The sequence below is a fragment of the Salvelinus alpinus genome, chromosome 20 (genome assembly GCF_045679555.1).
Source record: "Salvelinus alpinus chromosome 20, SLU_Salpinus.1, whole genome shotgun sequence".
Classification (NCBI taxonomy): domain Eukaryota; kingdom Metazoa; phylum Chordata; class Actinopteri; order Salmoniformes; family Salmonidae; genus Salvelinus; species Salvelinus alpinus.
The window spans coordinates 9,543,208-9,566,262 of record NC_092105.1 but is presented as its reverse complement, the minus strand read 5'-3'; the positions used below and the strand labels follow the sequence as shown (position 1 = coordinate 9,566,262).

The 23,055-nt window shown below is 40.0% G+C and overlaps 1 protein-coding gene across 3 annotated transcripts; it reads left to right on the top strand.

The window, feature by feature from the left end:
- The first annotated feature begins 347 nt into the window (after positions 1-347).
- On the top strand, positions 348-22,719 carry LOC139546260 (CD276 antigen homolog). Of its 3 annotated transcripts, XR_011669189.1 has the most exons (8): positions 348-655; positions 1,259-1,317; positions 2,958-3,326; positions 3,510-3,785; positions 4,234-4,323; positions 4,445-4,525; positions 6,150-6,266; positions 22,611-22,719. XR_011669189.1 is itself a non-coding variant. In XM_071354411.1 (7 exons), the coding sequence occupies exons 2-7, from the start codon at positions 1,260-1,262 to the stop codon at positions 6,176-6,178; spliced, it is 903 nt and encodes a 300-aa protein (XP_071210512.1). In that variant the 5' UTR covers positions 348-655; position 1,259; the 3' UTR covers positions 6,179-8,077. The 3 variants fall into 3 exon arrangements, 2 of the variants coding, with proteins under 2 accessions (XP_071210512.1, XP_071210513.1); XM_071354411.1 differs by lacking the exon at positions 22,611-22,719 and having other exon boundaries at positions 6,150-8,077; XM_071354412.1 differs by lacking the exons at positions 2,958-3,326; positions 22,611-22,719 and having other exon boundaries at positions 6,150-8,077.
- Positions 22,720-23,055: the final 336 nt, after the last annotated feature.

Sequence of the window (23,055 nt, the reverse complement as noted above, 5' to 3'; positions counted from 1 at the left end):
GACTATTGGAAAAGCATTCCAGGTGAAGCTGGTTGAGAAAATGCCAAGAGTGCAATGCTGTCATCAAGGCAAAGTGAGGGTACTTTGAATAATCTAAAATATAATTTGATTTAACACTTTTATTGGTTGCCACAATGTATAAAATAGTAAAAATAACTTTTGACTGGTAGTGTATAAATTAACTGTTCTGAACTGTTTTGGATGGGAAGCATGAGGACGCCTTAAAGGGGAATTTGGCTCTGTCATGGCAACACCACATTTTTATCATAAACATTATCCAAACCACAAGCTAGAACGAGTGCATTTTCATTTAACTGGTAGAATTGGGAAGTTTGAGCTTCCTGTTTACAGTCAGTGGTGTAGTGCTGCCTTTGCACAGAGGAGCGATGCTCGGCCACTTCTCAGAATGGTGCTATGTCTCGCAAGTTGCGCAGTCAGTTGATTACAATTATTTATTTTTTTACACCATTTCAGCAGCGCAAAAGATTTGAGGCTGATCCAAAATCAAAAAGCCTCGTCTTGGTGAGATCCCTGGAGGAGAGGGGTGTGGCTCATTCATAGCAGAGGCGTATCATCACCAAAGTTCATTCTGTCTGCCAGTCTGATCCGTCAGGACACAGGCAGGATTATCATCTGTAAAGGCTTCTGTCTGCTGGTGAGTTCTTCCTCTTGGTAGTGTGTTACATGAGGATATGGGAATGCTTTTTTAAAAACTCTTCTATGATCTTATAAAGAAGTGTTTGCTTCTTTGATGAACTGAAAGCTGGCATGAAATCAACTTCCTTGTAACTTTTGTTTGTGTTTAAAGTTGAACGTTTCTCTGTGAAGCTCCCATATCTTGTCCATATCAGCTTTTTAAATCAAACTAGAAAAGGAATAACAAAGCTCAGCAGTAGCTCAACAACAATGTGTCAGTTATGTTAAGAAAAGTTATATATTAACTTTTGTAGGCCGTCATTGTAAATAAGAATTTGTTCTTAACTGACTTGCCTAGTTAAAAAAGGTTAGATAAAAAATACACAGTTGCAGTGTCAACGTGCCAATGTGTCAAAGTTCTTGCTACTGAGGGTGATAGCTGACAGGCTATTTGACATGGTATATACAGACTATGCTGAATGTGATTGTCACTTCAGAATGAAATGGTATCCACTTCTTTATGAAATCTCCTCCTTCCTTTCCTTTTGGACTTGCATAAACTTCCCATTTAATAGACAATGTTGTTCATTTAACTATTTTGTCTACTGATTTCTTCCCTTAGAATGGTCTGCATTCATCTCAAAATGGCTGTTGGGATTGTCTTAGTTGTTCTGCTGTATGGTAAGTTTCCACAGCTAAGTTCACTACTGTTTTCATTCATCAATATAAATACAGCCACGAGGTTATAGGCCAGCAGCCGCTCTGGTTTCTATCTAGTGTACACTATGAGCTGAGCACCATGCGGCTACACATACTGACTCTGTAGATTACATTGTCCAAAACGGTGTTAGTAAGGACAACCTTGTTATCAGAAAGGGAAGAAAATAAGAAAAAAAGGAAGTCTCACTATAAAACTGGTCTTGGATTGTGAAAGCTGTTTGACGTCAACGAAGACGTCGACCTTTTGAAGACGTCGACCTTTCGGATTTTAGTGGGTGGATTTCTTCAGAACTGCAAAATCGATGTAGTGTGTCCCCACGGGCATGATTTAAAAAAAAAATAACTATGTGACAAATGCACAAAAGCAAATATGGGTGTCTTTTCCATATCAATGGAGCATCATTTGTTGTTGTTTTGTTTTTGTACATTTGTCAATGAGCTCTGGCAGGATGTGGCGTACACCTCTCACAGACACAGGAGTGTTCACTCTGAGACAGAGTTCTGGAGACAGTACTTCTCACTAGGAGGGTGATAGAGTTGTGAACATTAACAGCTTAGGGGATACAGCACCATGTCATCTATTACCGTATGGTGATTGACTATTTATAATCATTTCAACTTGTTCTTATAAAATATGATGAACTATTAGCTGTGCCTGATTCTAATCAGAGCTGGACGTTTTTACGGAGTCACGACCTGTCGCTCGCTGTTATCAACCACATCTACGGTGGAGCTGTAAGCAGAGGCAGGTCCTCTGCTGTAGCCAGGTTTACACTAGATTAGATAGCCCTACCAACACCTTGGTTACCTGGCTCTTGAATTGTGACAGAACAGTAGGCCTGTATCTTATTCAGACAAATGAAGACTATGCATTTCTATTGAAGTCAAAATTAGTCCAATATTTGAACAGAAAGCATCCCGCAGCTGTAGCAGACATTGAAAGCATGTTTTTAAAACTAGGCAAGTCAGTTAGGAACAAATTCCTATTTACAATGACGGCCTACCCCGGCTAAACCCGGACGACGCTGGGCCAATTATGTGCTGCCCTATTGGACTCCCAATCACGGCCGGATGTGATTCAGCCTGGATTCAAACCAGGGACTGTAGTGTCGCCTCTTGCACTGAGATGCAGTGCTTTAGACCGCTGCGCCACTCCTGAGTCCAAATGGTTTACCATATTCTATGTGAACTTCTTTCTGTATAATCGCTAGCTACTCCACTCTAACACAATAATGCTTTCAGAGTGGAATCCAATGTTGGAAAAAAGGGGTGAAAGGAACTTCCAGCAGTTGGTTGAGTCGGCCTGAGAAGTTTCCCAACAGCAGGGTGAGCAGGGAACCACCAGCCCGACTCAACCAACTCTGAGTCACAACTGGGAATAGAGAGAGGCAGGAAAGTCCCAGGCTTGTAGTTGTACTACTTAAATAATATGCCAGGTCCATTTCCCTTTTTTAATCTGCACCAAACATGTCATCTCTTTGAGGCCTCAATTTCGATACATCACAGTGAAAGTTCTCCGATGGGTCAAACAGAAAATGTCTTATTAGCATGGTAAATGTGGAGTTCCGTTTGAACTAACTATTGCCTCTATGTTTGGAAAGTTATTTCAGTAGTTTCATCAACACACCCGAAGAAGAAAACCGTCGTTGGAATCATCGGACAGCCCGTCCTTCTGCCCTGTGGTCGCTCCAAATTGGCAACTCCCAACTACCCAACAAGAACCAGAATATACTGGCAAGATTTAATCCCCAGAGTGCTGCACGTTTTCAAAGATGGAAACGAGGAGTATGACCACCAACACCATTTGTACAAAAACAGAACAACAATTAACACAGATCAGTTGGCTTCTGGAAATCTGTCACTCCTGCTCAACCCAGTCAATGTCCGAGACCATGGCCTGACCTGCAATGTTTTTCTAATAATCAATGGCGCAACATCAAAAGAGTGCCAAATCACTGTCGATGTAACAGGTAGGCTATAGCTTAGAGAGATATTGTTAAATCAGGCTCATGTTGGGTGGGACTGGAACATAATGGTGCTTTAGCTCATAATATAAAAATCATATCCTGTTCTGGAAACATCTCCATTAACTATCAATGCATCTGTCTCATAATTACGCCCGTTCTGGCTTTGTCCCATTGTGCTCTCTGCAGCGAGTTACCAAAAGCCCAAGCTGACATTAAACGTCACAGACATGACGCTTGTGTGCAGCACCCACGGAGGCTTCCCTGAATACCAGGTGACATGGAGGACCCATAACCGTACCCTGGAGCGTCACGAGGCTGTCAACAAGACTGCCCAGGATCCTGGAACAGGGACGTACAACATCAGTAGTCGAGTGAATGTGACAGAGGGACAACATATGACCTGCAGTATCTACAACCCCATCCTCAATGAGACCCAGAGTAGCTTTATCGTCATACAAGCCTGTGAGTTCTACCAGCCAGTGAATGTACAGAGACAGTGAGGCCGACTCACTTCAGTTACACTGCTGTAATTACAAAGATTTTAATCAGATTTAGACCAGTAAACGAGACCATTTCACCTCAACTAGAGGAGCTGCATTGCATGATGTCTGTCAAATGTTTCAGGTCACATGACAAATGTGTAGATATCACAAGTCAGACAGAGGTGCAAGCAAGTACAGCTCAAACCCAATGGAGCTCAGACACCGCCCCCTAGTGGATAGGCTCAGTTGTGATCATTTTAAATGAGCTCCATAAATGTCTATGTTTTGTCTTTGTCAACACCAGGATAAGCAAACGGTATACAACTAAGGGAACATGTTAGATTAGTCGTTTCCAGGAGAGAACTAAATCACAGCATTCATGTTTTCTTGTTCATGTACAACATGGTCTTCACATTGTGTCTTTACAGCCAAAGAGGGAAGCCATTTACTGAAATGTATCCTGCCGGCAGTTTGTCTATTGGTCACATTGTTGATTGCGGTCATTCTCTGTTTAAAATGTGAGTCTCATTCTTTTCATTGTGAATTTACTTACAGTAGTAAGCTGGTGTTGTGTAACTCAATAAGGATCAAGGTAGTGTTATGTATTGTAAAAGTGGGCATACTGTTTTGTTACTGCAGACCCCAACTTCAGGAAGCCATGGAGGAAGATGATCCATTGCTGTCCTGAACCTGAACCTGAAAACACTGCACAAGAACCAGGTGAGTCGTATACTGCACTATATTATATCTGTATAACTTACTATAGTGTACCTGTATAACTTACTATAGTATATCTGTAATACTTACTATAGTATATCTGTATAACTTACTATAGTGTACCTGTATAACTTACTATAGTATATCTGTATAACTTACTATATTATATCTGTATAACCTACTATAGTGTACCTGTATAACTTACTATATTATATCTGTATAACCTACTATAGTGTACCTGTATAACTTACTATAGTGTATCTGTTGACGGATTCTGGGTACTAACACCTAAACTTGGGACAGGGTTAATTATCAGGTATACTATTGAAATATTGAGTGCTTAGGGTTAGAGGGGCTACACCAGAAGTTAATGGTTATCTATAGGAGGAAGGTGTATAGTGGGTGCAATTAAGCTTGGAATGTGTTGAGTGCTGGGAAAGCGATCACGTGTGTCAGACATTGATAAGAAGAGTGAGCACCTTGGGTTAGAGGTCAGATGAAAAGAGGAAGAAGAGATATCACTAAGGTTCTGTCTAGCAACAGGGATGCATTGGCTGTTCAGATGTGTGGGAGGAGACTCAGCCTAGGAAGGGTAAAATATCAGTGCTTGTGTGAATTGTCTAATACAGCTGTATTGATCCTCTGGGAAGAATAAACTTAGTGTCCGTCAAGTTTTTACTCTGAAAATTTAAACCTAACACTGTATAACTTACTATAGTGTACCTGTATAACTTACTATAGTATACCTGTATAACTTACTATAGTGTACAGTGGCTTGTGAAAGTATTCACCTCCTAGGCATTTTTCCTATTTTGTTGCCTTACAACCTGGAATTAAAATAGATTTTTATTTTTTATTTTTATCATTTGATTTACACAACATGCCTACAAGTGGTAGGCATGTTGTGTAAATCAAATGATAAAAATAAAAAATAAAAATGTGAGATATAAAAATGTGAGAATGAAGATGTAAAATATTTTTTGGGGGTGAAACAAACAAGAAATGAGACAAAAAAACGGAAAACTTGATCGTGCATAACTATTCATAACTTTTTTTAAATAATGGATTTAACGGTGCTCCGTGGGATGTTCAACGTTTCTGATATTTTTTTATAACCCAACCCTGATCTGAACTTCTCCACAACTTTGTCCCTGATCTGTTTGGAGACCTCCTTGGTCTTCATGGTGCCCCTTGCTTAGTGGTGTCTAATAAGATATAAGATAAGATCATGTGACAGATCATGTGACACTTAGATTGCACACAGGTGGACTTTACTTAACTAATTATGTTACTTCTGAAGGTAATTGGTTGTACCAGATCTTATTTAGAGGCTTCATAGCAAATGGGGTGAATACATATGCACACACAACTTTTCCGTTGTACATTTTTTTTAAACGTTTTTGAAACAAGTAATTTTTTTTTAATTCATTTTTTTTCTTCATATTTTGTGTATGTCCATTACATGAAATCCAAATAAAAATCGAATTAAATTACAGGTTGTAATGCAACAAAATAGGAAAAATGCCAAGGGGTGTGAACACTTTTGCAAGGCACTGTACATGCTGTATAACTTACTATAGTCTATCTGTATATCTTTCATATCTAGTCTCTGATTTGTCTTTTGCAGAAATTGCAGAATTGAATCCACAACAGTAGAAATCAACTCCCAGAATCCTCCAGTGGTGAGGAAGACGACAAGTTACTGCGGTGCTGGTGCATACGGCTGGACAAAATGAGGACATTGGTACTGTAAAACAATTGAGAGCCGTACTGCTACCAGTAATCTTCCATTGAAGCTGATATGTGATGCCAGTGACCTAGGTCCAATATCCAGCGTTTAGGTCCAGGTGTTTATACAAAATAATTGACTAAATGTAAGGAGAGATCAAATTGAGAAGCTAAGATATATGAAACACTTGAAGAAATGAACCCAGACACAGATACAGTCAATATCAACTGGAGACACAAAAGGTGTTGTTGAACAGTGAACCTGTCACTGAATCTGAATGTGTTGCGTTATAATGAAAATGTTCTTGTCATAATGTGTTTTAGTATTGTCTATATGTCTCAACATATCACAGACAATGAAGAAAGAAACAATCACACCTCATTCAAACTTAGACAGGTATGGATAGAGATCACAGGAGGTTGGTGGCACCTTTTTTGGGGAGGATGGCCTCGTGGTAATGGCTGGAGCGGAATCAGTGGAATGGTATAAATTATATCAAACACATGGTTTGATGCCATTCCATTCGCTAAGGTCCAGACATTATTATGAGCCGTCCTCCCCTCAACAGCCTCCACTGGTAGAGATTCAGGTACTTTCTGTATCTAACTTGCAGGTCTGTCGTTCATCGCTGTAGTGAATGTAATGTCTCACTGTATTTTATGGCTGAGTGAAGGTCATGTCTCACAATATTTTTTATGGCTGAGTGAATGTCATTTCTCACTGTATTTTATGGCTGAGTGAATGTCATGTCTCACTGTATTTTATGGCTGAGTGAATGTAATGTCTCACTGTATTTTATGGCTGAGTGAATGTCATGTCTCACCGTATTTTATGGCTGAGTGAATGTCATGTCTCACCGTATTTTATGGCTGAGTGAATGTAATGTCTCACTGTATTTTATGGCTGAGTGAATGTCATGTCTCACTGTATTTTATGGCTGAGTGAATGTCATGTCTCACCGTATTTTATGGCTGAGTGAATGTCATGTCTCACTGCATTTTATGGCTGAGTGAATGTAATGTCTCACTGTATTTTATGGCTGAGTGAATGTCATGTCTCACTGTATTTTATGGCTGAGTGAATGTAATGTCTCACTGTATTTTATGGCTGAGTGAATGTCATGTCTCACTGTATTTTATGGCTGAGTGATTGTCATGTCTCACCGTATTTTATGGCTGAGTGAATGTCATGTCTCGTTGATGGAAGCTGTTACAGTGCCTATAGAAAGTTGACACTCCCCCTTAGATTTTTTCACATTCCGTTGCTTTACAAAGCCTGCTCGCCTCTACAGGATTGGTTGGTCCCCCTCGGGACGGTTGAGCTAACGTAGGCTAGTGCGATTAGCATGAGGTTGTAAGTAACAAGAACATTTTCCAGGACATAGACATATCTGATATTGGCAGAAAGCTTAAATTCTAGTTAATCTAACTGCACTGTCACATTACAAAGCCTGCTAGCTAAAAAAGTTACCTCACAATGAAAGATAAATTATTATAGAATATAATTATATAATTATAGAATATAACTATGTGAACTACAGAGCGCGGGTCGCTTGGGGGTTACCCTATGGTACACTCAGTTAGATCAGGCTACTCAACGTGTTTTATAGAGTTTTTATTTGTTTTGTCTTTTTTTTTGTTGGAGGGGGTTTACAGGAACAATATATATTTCAATTAATATATTCTGTGTATATAACATGTACCTGTGGGCTGCCACCCAAATGAAAAACTAAAGTAAGAAATACATACAGAGAAATGATCATATTGATCAAGAAATATTTTGTAAAAGTATAATTGATATGTAAATAAACAAAACCTGCAACCCTGCATACCTCTTTCTGCCCATCCCACCCACCACTTATCTCCTAAGCCCCTCCCCCCTCTACTAGCCCCCTGAACATTTTATTTATTTATTTATTTCACCTTTATTTAACCAGGTAGGCTAGTTGAGAACACCTTTATTTAACCAGGTAGGCCAGTTGAGAACACCTTTATTTAACCAGGTAGGCTAGTTGAGAACACCTTTATTTAACCAGGTAGGCTAGTTGAGAACACCTTTATTTAACCAGGTAGACTAGTTGAGAACACCTTTATTTAACCAGGTAGGCTAGTTGAGAACACCTTTATTTAACCAGGTAGGCTAGTTGAGAACACCTTTATTTAACCAGGTAGGCTAGTTGAGAACACCTTTATTTAACCAGGTAGGCTAGTTGAGAACACCTTTATTTAACCAGGTAGGCTAGTTGAGAACACCTTTATTTAACCAGGTAGGCTAGTTGAGAACACCTTTATTTAACCAGGTAGGCTAGTTGAGAACACCTTTATTTAACCAGGTAGGCTAGTTGAGAACACCTTTATTTAACCAGGTAGGCTAGTTGAGAACACCTTTATTTAACCAGGTAGGCTAGTTGAGAACACCTTTATTTAACCAGGTAGGCCAGTTGAGAACACCTTTATTTAACCAGGTAGGCTAGTTGAGAACACCTTTATTTAACCAGGTAGGCTAGTTGAGAACACCTTTATTTAACCAGGTAGGCAAGTTGAGAACAAGTTCTCATTTTCAATTGCGACCTGGCCAAGATAAAGCAAAGCAGTTCGACACATACAACAACACAGAGTTACACGTGGAGTAAAACAAACATACAGTCAATAATACAGTAGAAAAATAAGTCTATATACAATGTGAGCAAATTAGGTGAGATAAGGGAGGTAAAGGCAAAAAAAACAACTTCCAAGGTTGCTTGCCACCCCCCCCCCCCCCCAGAGAAACCCCTTCCCATACCGCCCCTTCCACATGGGCCTGAAAGCAAAGATAGTATCATGCTGAATAGCCACCACTAGTCAGCCCCCCCCTCCCCCCAATTGCTACAGTTGATAATATGTATATGTTTTATATTTTTTTTTACTTGGATTGTTTTGGTGGCAGGTAGCCTAGTGATCAGAGCATTGGATCAAATCCCCGAGCTGACAAGGTAAAAATTCTGTCGTTCTGCACCTGAACAAGTTCACTGTTCCTAGGCCGTCATTGAAAATATGAATTTGTTCTTAACTGACTTGCCTAGTAAAATAAATCGTTGGAGGTCTGAGTTTAATGTTTAAACTGTACCGTGTAATTACATCTGCAAATCTGTACATCTGACTAATAAACTTAGATATTTTTATATTATTGTATTTTAATTTTGTTATATATTACCTATTATTACCCTATTGCTAACAAAAAACACTAATAAAACTAAATTATTATGTATATATTATGGTTAAACTCAAATATACTAATTGATAAAAAATATTTATTTGGGGAATACATTTAAAAAAAATTATATTAACTTTGTAAACTATATCATAAATAGGGCTGGTGGAGTTGTCACACATGCAGGTAATAAAAATATGGAAATATCTGCTCTACCCAAAATTGCAGCATTACCGCAAAAATGGAAGAGGCAAGTGGAATCAAATCATATTTTATTTGTCACATGTGCCGAATACAACAGGTGTAGACATAACAGTGAAATGCTTACTTACAAGCCCTTAACCAACAATGCAGTTGAAAAAAACAAGTGTTAAAACCTTTTCTCAATACAGGGGGTGCTGTTTCCACTTTGGAAAATATTGTCTCCAAATTAAACTGCCTCATACTCAATTCTTGCTCGTACAATATGCATATTATTATTACTATTGGATAGAAAACAATCTCTAGTTTCTAAAACCGTTTGAATTATGTCTGTGGGTGAACCAGAACTCTTTCTACAGCGAAAATCATGACAGGACATGCGAAGGTCAGAAAAATAGTCTCTGTTCTCAGATCAGTTTAAAGCTCTGTGTGTGCCCTATGGATCGAAATGAACTGCACCCGCCTTCCCCTGGATGTCAGTAACCAATGAGAAGTGGAATGGAGTCTCTACGTATTTCTCAGAGTTTATAAAACGCCATGGAGTGACATGTACGTTCTTTTGGACGCTCGTCAAGGCGCAAGAGAGGACATCAGAATGGCATGCTCAAAAGCTCTCGTTATCGGGCTAAGATATATCCGTCTGTGATTTAATTCGAAATAGGTGTTAGAAACATCATAACGAAGTTATTTTAAACCGATTTATATCAGTTTATGCGAGTATATTGCTATTTTCGCAATTTTCGTAGTATTGCGCTTTGAGGATTTGGACATGTGTGTGCCACGTAGCTATTGTTAGCTGCTAGTTCCGAAGTTGAAGAGGACGTTTTACAACAAAGCAACGATTCTTTTGGACAAAGGACACCTTGCCCAAGATACTGATGGAAGCTCGTCCAAAAGTAAGAGCTATTTATGATTTTATTCCGTATTTATGTGGAAAAATGTAAACGCATTTGTCGGCCATTGTTGCGGCACTAGTCTGGCTGTAACGCACACTGTATGTCTAGTAACGTTAATTTTAAAAATCTAACTCAGCGGTTGCATTAATAACTAATGCATCTTTCATTAGCTGTCCAACCTGTATTTTTTTAGTCAATCTAATCGATAAATAATCGTAAACTTAGGTGCCTTTCCAAGATGGCGCCGGCCAGAATGCATGCCATGTTTTGACAGATTACATTGCATAACCACGATTTGTGATGCTAAATATGCACATTTTCGAACAAACTCTATATGCATTGTGTAATATGATGTTACAGGACTGTCATCTGAAGAATTCTGAGAAGGTTAGTGAAAATATTTATATATTTTGGTGGTGATAACGTTATCGCGCTTTTTGCCTTGAATCAATGCTGGGGTGATGTTAGCTCATGTGGTATGCTAATATAACGATATATTGTGTTTTCGCTGTAAAACACTTAGAAAATCTGAAATATTGTCTGGATTCACAAGATCTGTGTCTTTCAATTGCTGTACGCTGTGTATTTTTAAGAAATGTTTTATGATGAGTAATTAGGTAATACACGTTGCTCTCTGTAGTTATTCTAGTCGCTTTGGTGAGTTTTGTGATAGTGGCTGCAATGGTAAACTATGATTTATACCTGAAAAATGCAAATTTTTCTAACATATTTATGGTATAGCATATGTTTTGTTATCAGACTGTCATCTTATGAAGTTGTTTCTTGGTTAGTGGCTATATATATCTTTATTTAGTCGAATTAGTGATAGCTACTGATGGAGTAAAAAACTGGTGGAGTAAATAAAGTGGTGTCTTTTGCTAACGTGGTTAGCTAATAGATTTACATATTGTGTCTTCCCTGTAAAACATTTTAAAAATCAGAAATGATGGCTGGATTCACAAGATGTTGCTCTTTCATTTGCTGTATGCTGTGTATTTTTCAGAAATGTTTTAGGATGAGTATTTTGGTAATTGACGTCGGTCTCTGTAATTATTCCGGCTGCTTCCAACGCTATTTCAGATTGCAGCTGCAATGTAGAACTGTGATTTATACCTGAAATATGCACATTTTTCTAAAAAAACATATGCTATACCATAAATATGTTATCAGACTGTCATCTTATGAAGTTGTTTCTTGGTTAGTGGCTATATATATCTTTATTTAGTCGAAATTGTGATAGCTGCCCATGCAGGAAAAAAATGGTGGAGAAAAAAAAGTTGTGTCTTTTGCTATCGTTGTTAGCTAATAGATTTACATATTGTGTCTTCCCTGTAAAACATTTTAAAAATCAGAAATGATGGCTGGATTCACAAGATCTGTATCTTTCATCTGGTGTCTTGGACTTGTGATTTAATGATATTTAGATGCTAGTATTTACTTGTGACGCTATGCTAGGCTATGCTAGTCAGCTTTTTTACTGTGGGGGGTGCTCCCGGATCCGGGATTGGGAGGAACTAGAAGTTAAGAAAAAAATGACAGTAGCTATATACAGGGGGTACCGATTCAGAGTCAATGTGCGGGCGCACAGGTTAGTCGAGGTAATTGAGGTAATATGTACAGTACATGTTGATTGAGTTAAAGTGACGTTAAATAATAAACAGAGAGCAGCAGCAGCTACGTAAAAGAGGGGGGGCGGGCAATGCAAACAGTCTGGGTAGCCACCTGATTAGCTATTCAGGAGACTTATGAAGGGGGGAAAAGTAAGGAACTTGTCTGTCGGCCCTGCTTTAAAGACCAAAACTAGTTAAATTAAAAAGTATACCAGTTTCATTTTTTTTGTTGGTACTTCTAAATTGCACAAATCCTATATCAGACAAATACACAAATAGAATAACACACTTATAAAGACGAGAACCTGATTATTACACTATTGCACTTCAAACATTAAACACACAAACTAAATTGCACAACTGCCATCTAAACCCTGACCTTTCTTGCCTTCCTTGATGCAAAGTCATCAATTACATCATCATAAGAAATCTGCCCAGAAATTGCATGGTTAATACTGATGACAGCAAGGCCACTAAGTCGTTCCTGTGACATGGTGGACCTCAGGTAGGATTTGATGAAAAGCTTTGAAAAGCTCCTCTCTGCTTCAGCTACGTTCACTAGAAGAGTAAGACATATTCTGAGAGCAGTCCACAAATTTGGGTACATTTCTGAGAGCTCCCTTTACGTGTATAAATATCAGCAGGTCAAGCAGGGTTATGGTCTTCGATGACAAGTCAGGCAAGTTCTTCAGTTCCTGTGCAAGCTCTCTGAACACTATAAAGTGTTCTTTATAGTGCAGTGTCACACTAAGGGCCTCACATTGTTCTGTCAGCTCCTCATTTGAGAGACTTTGGGTGGTTGTCACTCTCCGTGCTAATGCTTCTTGGTCCATTATGCTGGGATATAAGGGAAAATTGTGGATTGTTATTTAACACCTTTGCTGTTACTAGAGTAGGTGGCAGTATAGACCTCTTCAAGCCAGCTCCTCTTTAAATGTTCAACTTCTAATTTGTTAAGAATGTAACTCTCCCATCCTTGACCCCCAAGCCAAGCACCTTTACCCACCCAGGATATCCCAACTGCCATTTTCTCCTCCTCTCTTCTTATAGTGTATGCCATTTATCACTTTAATCCAAAGCTATTTACAGTCATGCATGCATACAATTTACATATGGGTTATTGAACCCATGGTCTTTGGCTTTACAAGCACCGTGCTCTACCAAGTGAGTCACAAAAGGACCATTCTTAATTCTCAAGCACATTTACACCCATCTATACATCGATTTACTCATCTATATTCCCTTTATTCACACACATCATATCCCCTATGCCTCCACACACCCATTCACTTCCACCCTCCTACACATATTCATATTCACCCTCTGTCACTCTCCCATTCACATTCACCCTCTCGCCCACACACACAAACATCCAAAGAACAATTATTGATTTACATGCTATATTTCCTCTTTTGTATTGTCTTGTCAATGTCCATGTATCTCATTGGCATCGGTTAATTCTATCGTTACATCCTAGAGAAGAACAGTTAATTGTGGACATTAGAGTCAATATTGTATTGGGGGAGGAGGAAGGAATATTGTCTCAATATATGATAAGCTGACCTTGGGCATCCAGTGGCGTGTATTCATGGATGCCAAGGGAAGCTGGGCTCCCCCCCCAAAAAATCGAAGAAAAAAATAACATAAAATAATTTATCTTTTGTCTCTCTGTGTTTCATAATTTTCCTTCAATTCGCCAGAGTCTGAATCTCACCGGAGAAAGCATCTGAACGAACAAAACCCTCTGTATGTCCGTCTATCGGAGGCTTTCTGGTCAAAAATAGAATGATATTTTTGCCGCCGGTAGCATTGAATGCAAGGGAAGCCAGCGAGCATTTGGACTCCCTTGATAAAAAAACAAACAAGTAAAATAATAACAAATCAGCATTGAGCGAAACTGAGTGAGCTCAACTGTGATTGGTCCTGGCACACCAAAAAAAAAGTGTCAAGGGAAGCCAGCAAAAGCCAAACATCATTGACAGAAGAAACTTGAATTGTTGCATCTCGTTGTACTGTTGTCCTGCGTTGACTAGTAAAATGTACCCTTTCCTAAATTAGCCATAGATGGAGATAGGGAGTTGGACTTCATTTTTCATTCTGTCCAATGATTACAATGCCGATTATTTTCCAACCATGAATTCATATATTGCGCCCCTGGCCTGAGAGGTGTGAACATATGTAACTAGATGTAGTAGGCTAATGTTGACTAATGTTAACTAGTGTTAACTAGCTGGCTCATCAAAAGGAAGTTAGGCTAGCAAAAAAAGCATCTTAGCCTAGGAAAACATAAACTAAAAGCGTGAACTGTATGACAGAGTGATAGACCGTTTTGGTAATATGAATGAGACGAGGATGGGATTGCCGTTTCTCTACAAGTAGGGTGAGTCAACATGTTTTTTCTACTTACACACACACAGATATCAGTATTGTGGACAGCCACATGATATTTAGCCTACGTTGATTGGATTAAATTGTTTTTGGAATATTTCAGTTGTCACCGTATTAGACTAAGCGTAGGTGATTTGACGATGTTGAAATGGTGGTGGAATAGTGGAGGCATCTCCGGTTTTGTTAGCGACTTGCAGTAACTCTCCGGTGTTCTAAAATAATAGTTAAGTAGTCTGAAAATGTGGGGAACTATCAAGACTCAGGATAAGACCCAGATGCAGACACAGGAGGCGGACAGTTCATGTCTCAGAATGTTTATTTTAACACAGGGGGCAGGCAAAGGGCAGGTGGAGGGCAGGCAGAGGATCGTAATCCAGGAGAGTCAGGCAGGTACAGGAGGGCAGGCAGACTCAGGACAGGCAGAAAGGTCAGAACCGGGAAGACTAGAAAACAAAAACAGGAAAAACAGGAACAACAGGGTCGTGGAAGATTATGCAGGGCTGTGGAAGATTACTGTTGCAGCTGCCCGGAGTGTCAATGACTGCCCCAAAGGCAAACTTCCAAAACCCACTGGTCCCTCTACCGATCATCGGAGTGCCCTTTGAACGCATCGCCATGGACATAGTGGGACCCCTGGTAAAAACAGCATGAGGATACCAGTACATCCTGGTAATAGTGGACTATGCCACCCGGTATCCCGAGGCCATTCCCCTACGGGCAGCGGTATCCAAGGGAATCATCCGGAAGCTGTTCCACCTCTTTAGCCAGATGGGCATCCCTGAACGAGATCCTGACAGACCAAGGTACTGAGTTTATATCCTGCCTAAAGAAAGATTTGTGTGCTCTAATGTAGATCAAGCAGATCCGGACCTCCGTCTTCCACCCGCAGACGGATGGGCTCTTCGAGCGGTTCAATAAAACGTTTAACCTCTTGAAGCTAGGGGGCAGAATTTTTATGTTTGGAATAATAACGTTCCCATTGTAAGCTGCCTATTTCTCAGGTCCAGATGCTAGAATATTCATATAATTGACAGAGTAGGATAGAAAACACTCTATAGTTTCCAAAACTGTCTAAATATTGTCTGTGATATCCAGGCAAAAACCTGAGGAAATCCAACCCGGAAGTGACTCTTATTTTGAAAAATCACTGTTCCATTGCCTGCCTTTCGTCCATTTAAAAGGATATCAACCAGATTCCTTTTCCTGTGGCTTCCTCAGGGTGTGAACAGTCTTTAGACCTAGTTTCAAGCTTTTATTCTGAAAAATGAGCGAGATTTATCAAAACGCGCCATTGGATAGACGGATGTCCCTCCATTAGTTGATGCACGCGATACTGGTTGCTCGACATTTTCTTTCTCTCCAGTATTGAATAGTTTACAGTCCGGTTGAAATATTATCGATTATTGATGTTAAAAACAACTTGAGGATTGATTATAAAAAACGTTTGACATGTTTCTGCGAACATTACGGATACTATTTTTTGTCTGCCCTCCATGACCTGCATGAGCCTGTTGATTACTGAACATAACGCGCAAACCAAATAGAGGTTTTTGGATATAAAAATAATCTTTAAAGAACAAAAGGAACATTTATTGTGTAACTGGGAGTCTCATGAGTGCAAACATTCGAAGATCATCAAAGGTAAGCGATTATTTTATTGCTTTTCTGACTTTCGTGACCAAGCTACTTTGATGCTAGGTGTTCATAATGTTTTGTCTACTGATTGATAAACTCACACAAATGCTTGGATTGCTTTCGCTGTAAAGCATATTTTCAAAATCTGACACGACAGGTGGATTAACAACAAGTTAACCTCTCTGGGGCAGGTGGGACGCAAATGTCCTACCGGCCAATAGCCAGGGAAAATACAGCGCGCCATATTCAAATAACATGATATAAAAATCAAACTTTCATTAAATCACACATGTAAGATACCAAATTAAAGCTACACTCGTTGTGAATCCAGCCAACATGTCAGATTTCAAAAAGGCTTTTCGGCGAAAGCATAAGATGCTATTATCTGATGACAGCACAACAGTAAACAAACAGAGTAACATATTTCAACACTGCAAGCACGACACAAAACGCAGAAATAAAATATAAATCATGCCTTACCTTTGACGAAATTCTTTTGTTGGCACTCCAATATGTCCCATAAACATCACAAATGGTCCTTTTGTTCGATTAATTCCGTCGATATATATCCAAAATGTAAATTTATTTGGACCGTTTCATCCAGAAAAACACAGCTTCCAACTATCGTCACTTTCTCTACAAAATATATCAAAAGTTACATGTAAATTTTACCAAAACATTTCAAACTAATTTTGTAATACAACGTTAGGTATTTTTAAACGTTAATAATCGATCAATTTGAAGACGGGATGATCTGTATCCAGTACAAAAAGAAAACAAACTGACGCAACTTTTTTCGTAACGTGGCCCTCTCAAAAAATTCACTTGTGACCCTCATTTACGATAGCCCTACTTCTTCAGTACACAAAGGAATAACGTCAACCAATTTCCAAGGACTGGTGACATCCAGTGGAAGTGGTAGGAACTGCAAGCAAGTCCATTAGAAATCTGGTGTCTCTAAGATACCTCATTGAAAAGACAGTGACATCAAAAAAATAAAAATTCTGAATGGTTTGTTCTCAGGGTTTTGCCTGCTACATAAGTTCTGTTATTCTCACAGATATAATTCAAACAGTTTCAGAAACTTCAGAGTGTTTTCTATCCAAATCTACTAATTATGGGGGCCAGTCTGTTTGTGGTAACATGCCAACTCCCTGTCCCTCATTGTCACATCTGGGGGCCAGTCTGTTTGTGCTCCATGCCAACTCCCTGTCCCTCATTGTCACAGCTGGGGGCCAGTCTGTTTGTGCTACATGCCAACTCCCTGTCCAAATATACTAATAATGTGCATATTTTATATTCTGGAGATGAGTAGCAGGCAGTTGAATTTTTGCATGCTATTTTTCCGAAAGTGAAAATGCTGCCCTCTACCCACAAGAAGCTAAGCTGTGTTTTGCTATATTGCACTTGGGATTTCATGAATATAAATATGTTTTGTCATTTTTTTTAAATTTGGCGCTCTGCAATTCAGCGGTTGTTGATGAAAATGATCCCGCTAAGAGGTTTGTATAACCGACCTTGTAAAATAAATAAATTCCAAGGGAAGTCATGGCTTGTTGGGTTCGAGTGTCAGCGTCGCTTTACTCACAGATTGGTTTGCTGTTTTGTATAACCGACCTCGCACTCTCTCCCGGTTGCTTGGGGATATATTGACCTATCGATTTTAAAGGCTTTATTTAAACTATGTTGTCTGGCTTCTACATATTATCACAGTTTTATGGTACAAACAGGAGCTCTTGACTATTAAACTTCTCTTCTCACCTAAAATCAGTGAAGACCTCCTCTTCTTGAGGAGTGTTAAAACCTGTTTGGGATAGAGGGCGCTATTTTCCCTTTGGGAAAAAATCGTGCCCAATTTAAACGGCCTCGTACTCTATTCTTGCTCGTACAATATGCATATTATTATTACTATTGGATAGAAAACACTCTCAAGTTTCTAAAACCGTTTGAATTATATCTGTGAGTAAAACAGAACTCATTTTGCAGCAAACTTCCTGTCAGGAAGTGAAAATCTGAAATCGAGGCTCTGTTCCAGGGCCTTCCTATTCATTTGCTTGAAATCTATGGATATATATGCACTTCATACGCCTTCCACTCGATGTCAACAGGCAGTGGGAGGTGGAATGGGGTGTATAGCTTGATCTGAGGTCAAACGAGAGCTCTTGGAATGACGTGACCCCAAATTTCCTTTGTCCAGCAAGGCGCAGGAAGGAACCCTGGATTGCCTTCTGAAAAGCTTTCGTTATAGATGGCTAATATCTCCGGCTTTGATTTTATTTGATACATGTGATAATATCATCGTAAAGTATGTTTTTTCAATATAGTTTTATCAGATTATTGAACGTTTATTGGGAGTTTTGGCATTTTCCGTTCTCTGCGTTTGGTGAAGATGGACAACTTCGCGCCACTTGGCTAGCTTTGGTTGCTAATTCGACAGGCGAAGAGGACATTCTAAAACCAAACAACGATTTATTCTGGACAAAGGACTCCTTGTACAACATTCTGATGGAAGCTCAGCAAAAGTAAGAACCATTTATGATGTTATTTCGTATTTCTGTGGAAAATGTTTAGTACTATTTTCCGCCCTCATTGCAGGCGCTGTCTCGCTATAACGTAAGCTGTATGTCGTACTAAAGTTATTTTTAGAATTCTAACACGGCGATTGCATTAAGAACTAGTGTATCTTTCATTTGCTGTACAACATGTATTTTTTAGTAAAGTTTATGATGAGTTCTTTGATTAGATTAGGTGAGTGTCAGAAATATATCCGGATAATTTTGTGCAGTTTGGCTACGTATTCACATTGTAAAACCACGATTTGTACCGCTAAATAGGCACATTTTCGAACAAAACATATATGTATTGTGTAATATGATGTTATAGGACTGTCATCTGATGAAGTTTGTCAAGGTTAGTGAATAAATTTATATCTTTTGCTGTTTTTTTGCGATCGCTACCTTTGCGGTGAATGAATGCGGTTGTGTGGTTGGCTATTGTAGTAAGCTAATATAATGCTATATTGTGTTTTCGCTGTAAAACACTTAAAAAATCGGAAATTATGGCTGGATTCACAAGATGTTTGTCTTTCATTTGCTGTACACCATGTATTTTTCATAAATGTTTTATGATGAGTATTTAGGTATTTCATGTTGCTCTCTGTAGTTATTCTAGCTGCTTTGGTGATATTTGTGATTGTAGCTGCAATGTAAAACTATGATTTATACCTGAAATATGCACATTTTTCGAACAAAACATAGATTTATTGTATAACATGTTATAAGACTGTCATCTGATGAAGTTGTTTCTTGGTTAGTGATTAATTCTATCTCTATTTGGGGGTTTTGTGCAAGCTACCTGTGCTGTGAAAGAAATGTCTGTGCTTTTTTGTATTTGGTGGTGAGCTAACATAAATATACGTGGTGTTTTTGCTGTAAAACATTTAAAAAATCGGACATGTTGGCTGGATTCACAATATGTTTATCTTTCATTTGCTGTATTGGACTTGTTAATGTGTGAAAGTTAGCGGAACCCGGGGGCTAGACAGGTTAATGAACACTTACCAAGCTGCACCTTGGTCCTCCTCTATACTCAACACCTCTTCTTGAGGAGTGTTAATGAACACTTACCACGCTGCACCTTGGTCCTCCTCTATACTCAACACCTCTTCTTGAGGAGTGTTAATGAACACTTACCAAGCTGCACCTTGGTCCTCCTCTATACTCAACACCTCTTCTTGAGGAGTGTTAATGAACACTTACCATGCTGCACCTTGGTCCTCCTCTATACTCAACACCTCTTCTTGAGGAGTGTTAATGAACACTTACCACGCTGCACCTTGGTCCTCCTCTATACTCAACACCTCTTCTTGAGGAGTGTTAATGAACACTTACCACGCTGCACCTTGGTCCTCCTCTATACTCAACACCTCTTCTTGAGGAGTGTTAATGAACACTTACCACGCTGCACCTTGGTCCTCCTCTATACTCAACACCTCTTCTTGAGGAGTGTTAATGAACACTTACCAAGCTGCACCTTGGTCCTCCTCTATACTCAACACCTCTTCTTGAGGAGTGTTAATGAACACTTACCAAGCTGCACCTTGGTCCTCCTCTCCTTCTCCCGACGACGTTCGTTACATTCTCTCTGTACTCAACACCTCTTCCAGGAAAACAAGAGACACCATATTTCTCTCTATACTCAACACCTCTTCCTGGGCAATAGGAGACACCATATTTCTCTCTATACTCAACACCTCTTCCTGGGCAATAAGAGACACCATATTTCTCTCTATACTCAACACCTCTTCCTGGGCAATAGGAGACACCATATTTCTCTCTGTACTCAACACCTCTTCCAGGGCAATAGGAGACATCATATTTCTCTCTATACTCAACACCTCTTCCAGGGCAATAGGAGACACCATATTTCTCTCTGTACTCAACACCTCTTCCAGGGCAATAGGAGACACCATATTTCTCTCTATACTCAACCAGGGGGCAGGAAATACAGTTTGGTATGGATATTCCTCCTACGTAAAATATCTTTATGTGACGCATCTTCAAGTACTCCTCTATGATGCTACTGCGGTAACAAAACCGGTTCTACAACGTCAACGTACACAAAAACAGGAAGTAAACCATTTCAACCAAAGATCTGATTTAGGTTCAGGGTTGTTGCTACTTATCCTCACTGTTTCACTTGGGGAGGGGAGAGAAAGAGATCTATTTTATTTGTCATTAGTCAGTTGTAATTGACAGGTAATCACCTGTTATTTGAGGGGATGATGAGTTTCCATAAGGGAGGTTCCATCATCAGGTGACCCAGAGAGGGAGCTGTTGGAGATGAGGAGGGGAGGGAGCTGTTGGAGATGAGGAGGGGAGGGAGCTGTTGGAGATGAGGAGGGGAGGGAGATGTTGGAGATGAGGAGGGGAGGGAGCTGTTGGAGATGAGGAGGGGAGGGAGATGTTGGAGATGAGGAGGGGAGGGAGCTGTTGGAGATGAGGAGGGGAGGGAGCTGTTGGAGATGAGGAGGGGAGGGAGATGTTTGAGATGAGGAGGGGAGGGAGATGTTTGAGATGAGGAGGGGAGGGAGATGTTTGAGATGAGGAGGGGAGGGAGATGTTTGAGATGAGGAGGGAGGAGGGGAGGGAGATGTTTGAGATGAGGAGGGAGGGAGATGTTTGAGATGAGGAGGGGAGGGAGATGTTTGAGATGAGGAGGGGAGGGAGATGTTTGAGATGAGGAGGGGAGGGAGATGTTTGAGATGAGGAGGGAGGAGGGGAGGGAGATGTTTGAGATGAGGAGGGAGGGAGATGTTTGAGATGAGGAGGGGAGGGAGATGTTTGAGATGAGGAGGGAGGAGGGGAGGGAGATGTTTGAGATGAGGAGGGAGGAGGGGAGGGAGATGTTTGAGATGAAGAGGAGGGGAGGGGAGGAGGCTGTTTGAGATGAGGAGAGGAGGAGAGGAGGGAGATGTTTGAGATGAGGAGGGGGGAGGGGAGGGAGCTGTTTGAGATGAGGAGGGGAGCTTCTTATGCTTCACTGTCCACACTGAAACAATGTAAGTATATTGAATCTGATTAGATTTTAACATGATGTTATTTTCACTTTGTGCAAGTCTCTGGTATTGAGCAATACGTCCATGTAGTCCAACGGTTCAGTACTAGACAAACACAATACCTGATATCAGAGCCTATTGTGTACAGTTGACACACAATGCTAATCAAACTGTTGGATTAGGTTACACTCCACAATAGGATCTCGCACAACCGTTATGGCTTTAATAGCTGGGTGCTCTGTCGTATCTGACACCGACTTCAAATTAAATCCCAAATTCAAGAACATTCGGAAATTGCGACACTCAAAATAGTAAAACATTTTTTTTTACCTTAAAGGCGTTAACAAATGTAATTTTTTTTATTTCCGGTCGGGCAGGCAGACGCGTTTGTTACGCCTTCATCAGAGCATCAAAAGATTTACCAGTGTAAAGCCAATTAGTATTGCGCTTAGTGGGACTATCTGTCACGCCCTGACCTTAGAGATCATTTTATGTCTCTATTTTGGTTTGGTCAGGGCGTGAGTTGGGGTGGGCATTCTATGTTTTGTGTTTTGTGTTCTATGTTTTTTATTTCTGTGTGTTTGGCCGGGTGTGGTTCTCAATCAGAGGCAGCTGTCTATCGTTGTCTCTGATTGAGAACCATACTTAGTTAGCTTTTTCCCACCTGTGTTTTGTGGGTAGTTGTTTTCTGTCTTTGTGTCTTTACCAGACAGGACTGTTTCGTTTCATTCTCTTTGTTCTTTTGTTTAGTGTTCTGTTTTAATACATTAATATGAACACTTACCACGCTGCGCTTTGGTCCGATGATTCCTCATCTTCACACGGCGAACGTTACAAGTACACACCTGGGCCCACTAACTGCTTTGTGTCTTCCTCTATATAGGTGTGCCAGAAGAGGAGCTGGGGGAGGATTGGGAGTAGAGACGGGGACCTATGAGGACGTTGGAGTTTCCTACCTCAGAGAAATGTTATTTTACTGGGGCACCTTGTCTCTCTGTTAACCAAGGTAGGCTACAGGTAGAGAGAAGTGTTCCTCCTAGTACTGTTATGTTTAGACGATAGTCTTTATTTACATTTATTTATTTATTTTACCTTTATTTAACTAGGCAAGTCAGTTAAGAACAAATTATTTTTTTCAATGACGGCCTAGGAACAGTGAACTTGTTCAGGGCCTACCCCGGCTAGGAACAGTGAACTTGTTCAGGGCCTACCCCGGCTAGGAACAGTGAACTTGTTCAGGGCCTACCCCGGCTAGGAACAGTGAACTTGTTCAGGGCCTACCCAGTATAAAGACAGGAGAAGCTGTTTGTTGTTTGGCTTTCACTTAT

Excerpts from the sequence above, each read along its gene's own strand:
- LOC139546260 (XM_071354411.1), top strand. The coding sequence starts at position 1,260 with ATGGTCTGCATTCATCTCAAAATGGCTGTTGGGATTGTCTTAGTTGTT. Across the intron at positions 3,327-3,509 it reads AATCACTGTCGATGTAACAG|CGAGTTACCAAAAGCCCAAG; the intron begins GTAGGCTATAGC and ends TGCTCTCTGCAG. Across the intron at positions 4,324-4,444 it reads GGTCATTCTCTGTTTAAAAT|ACCCCAACTTCAGGAAGCCA; the intron begins GTGAGTCTCATT and ends TTGTTACTGCAG.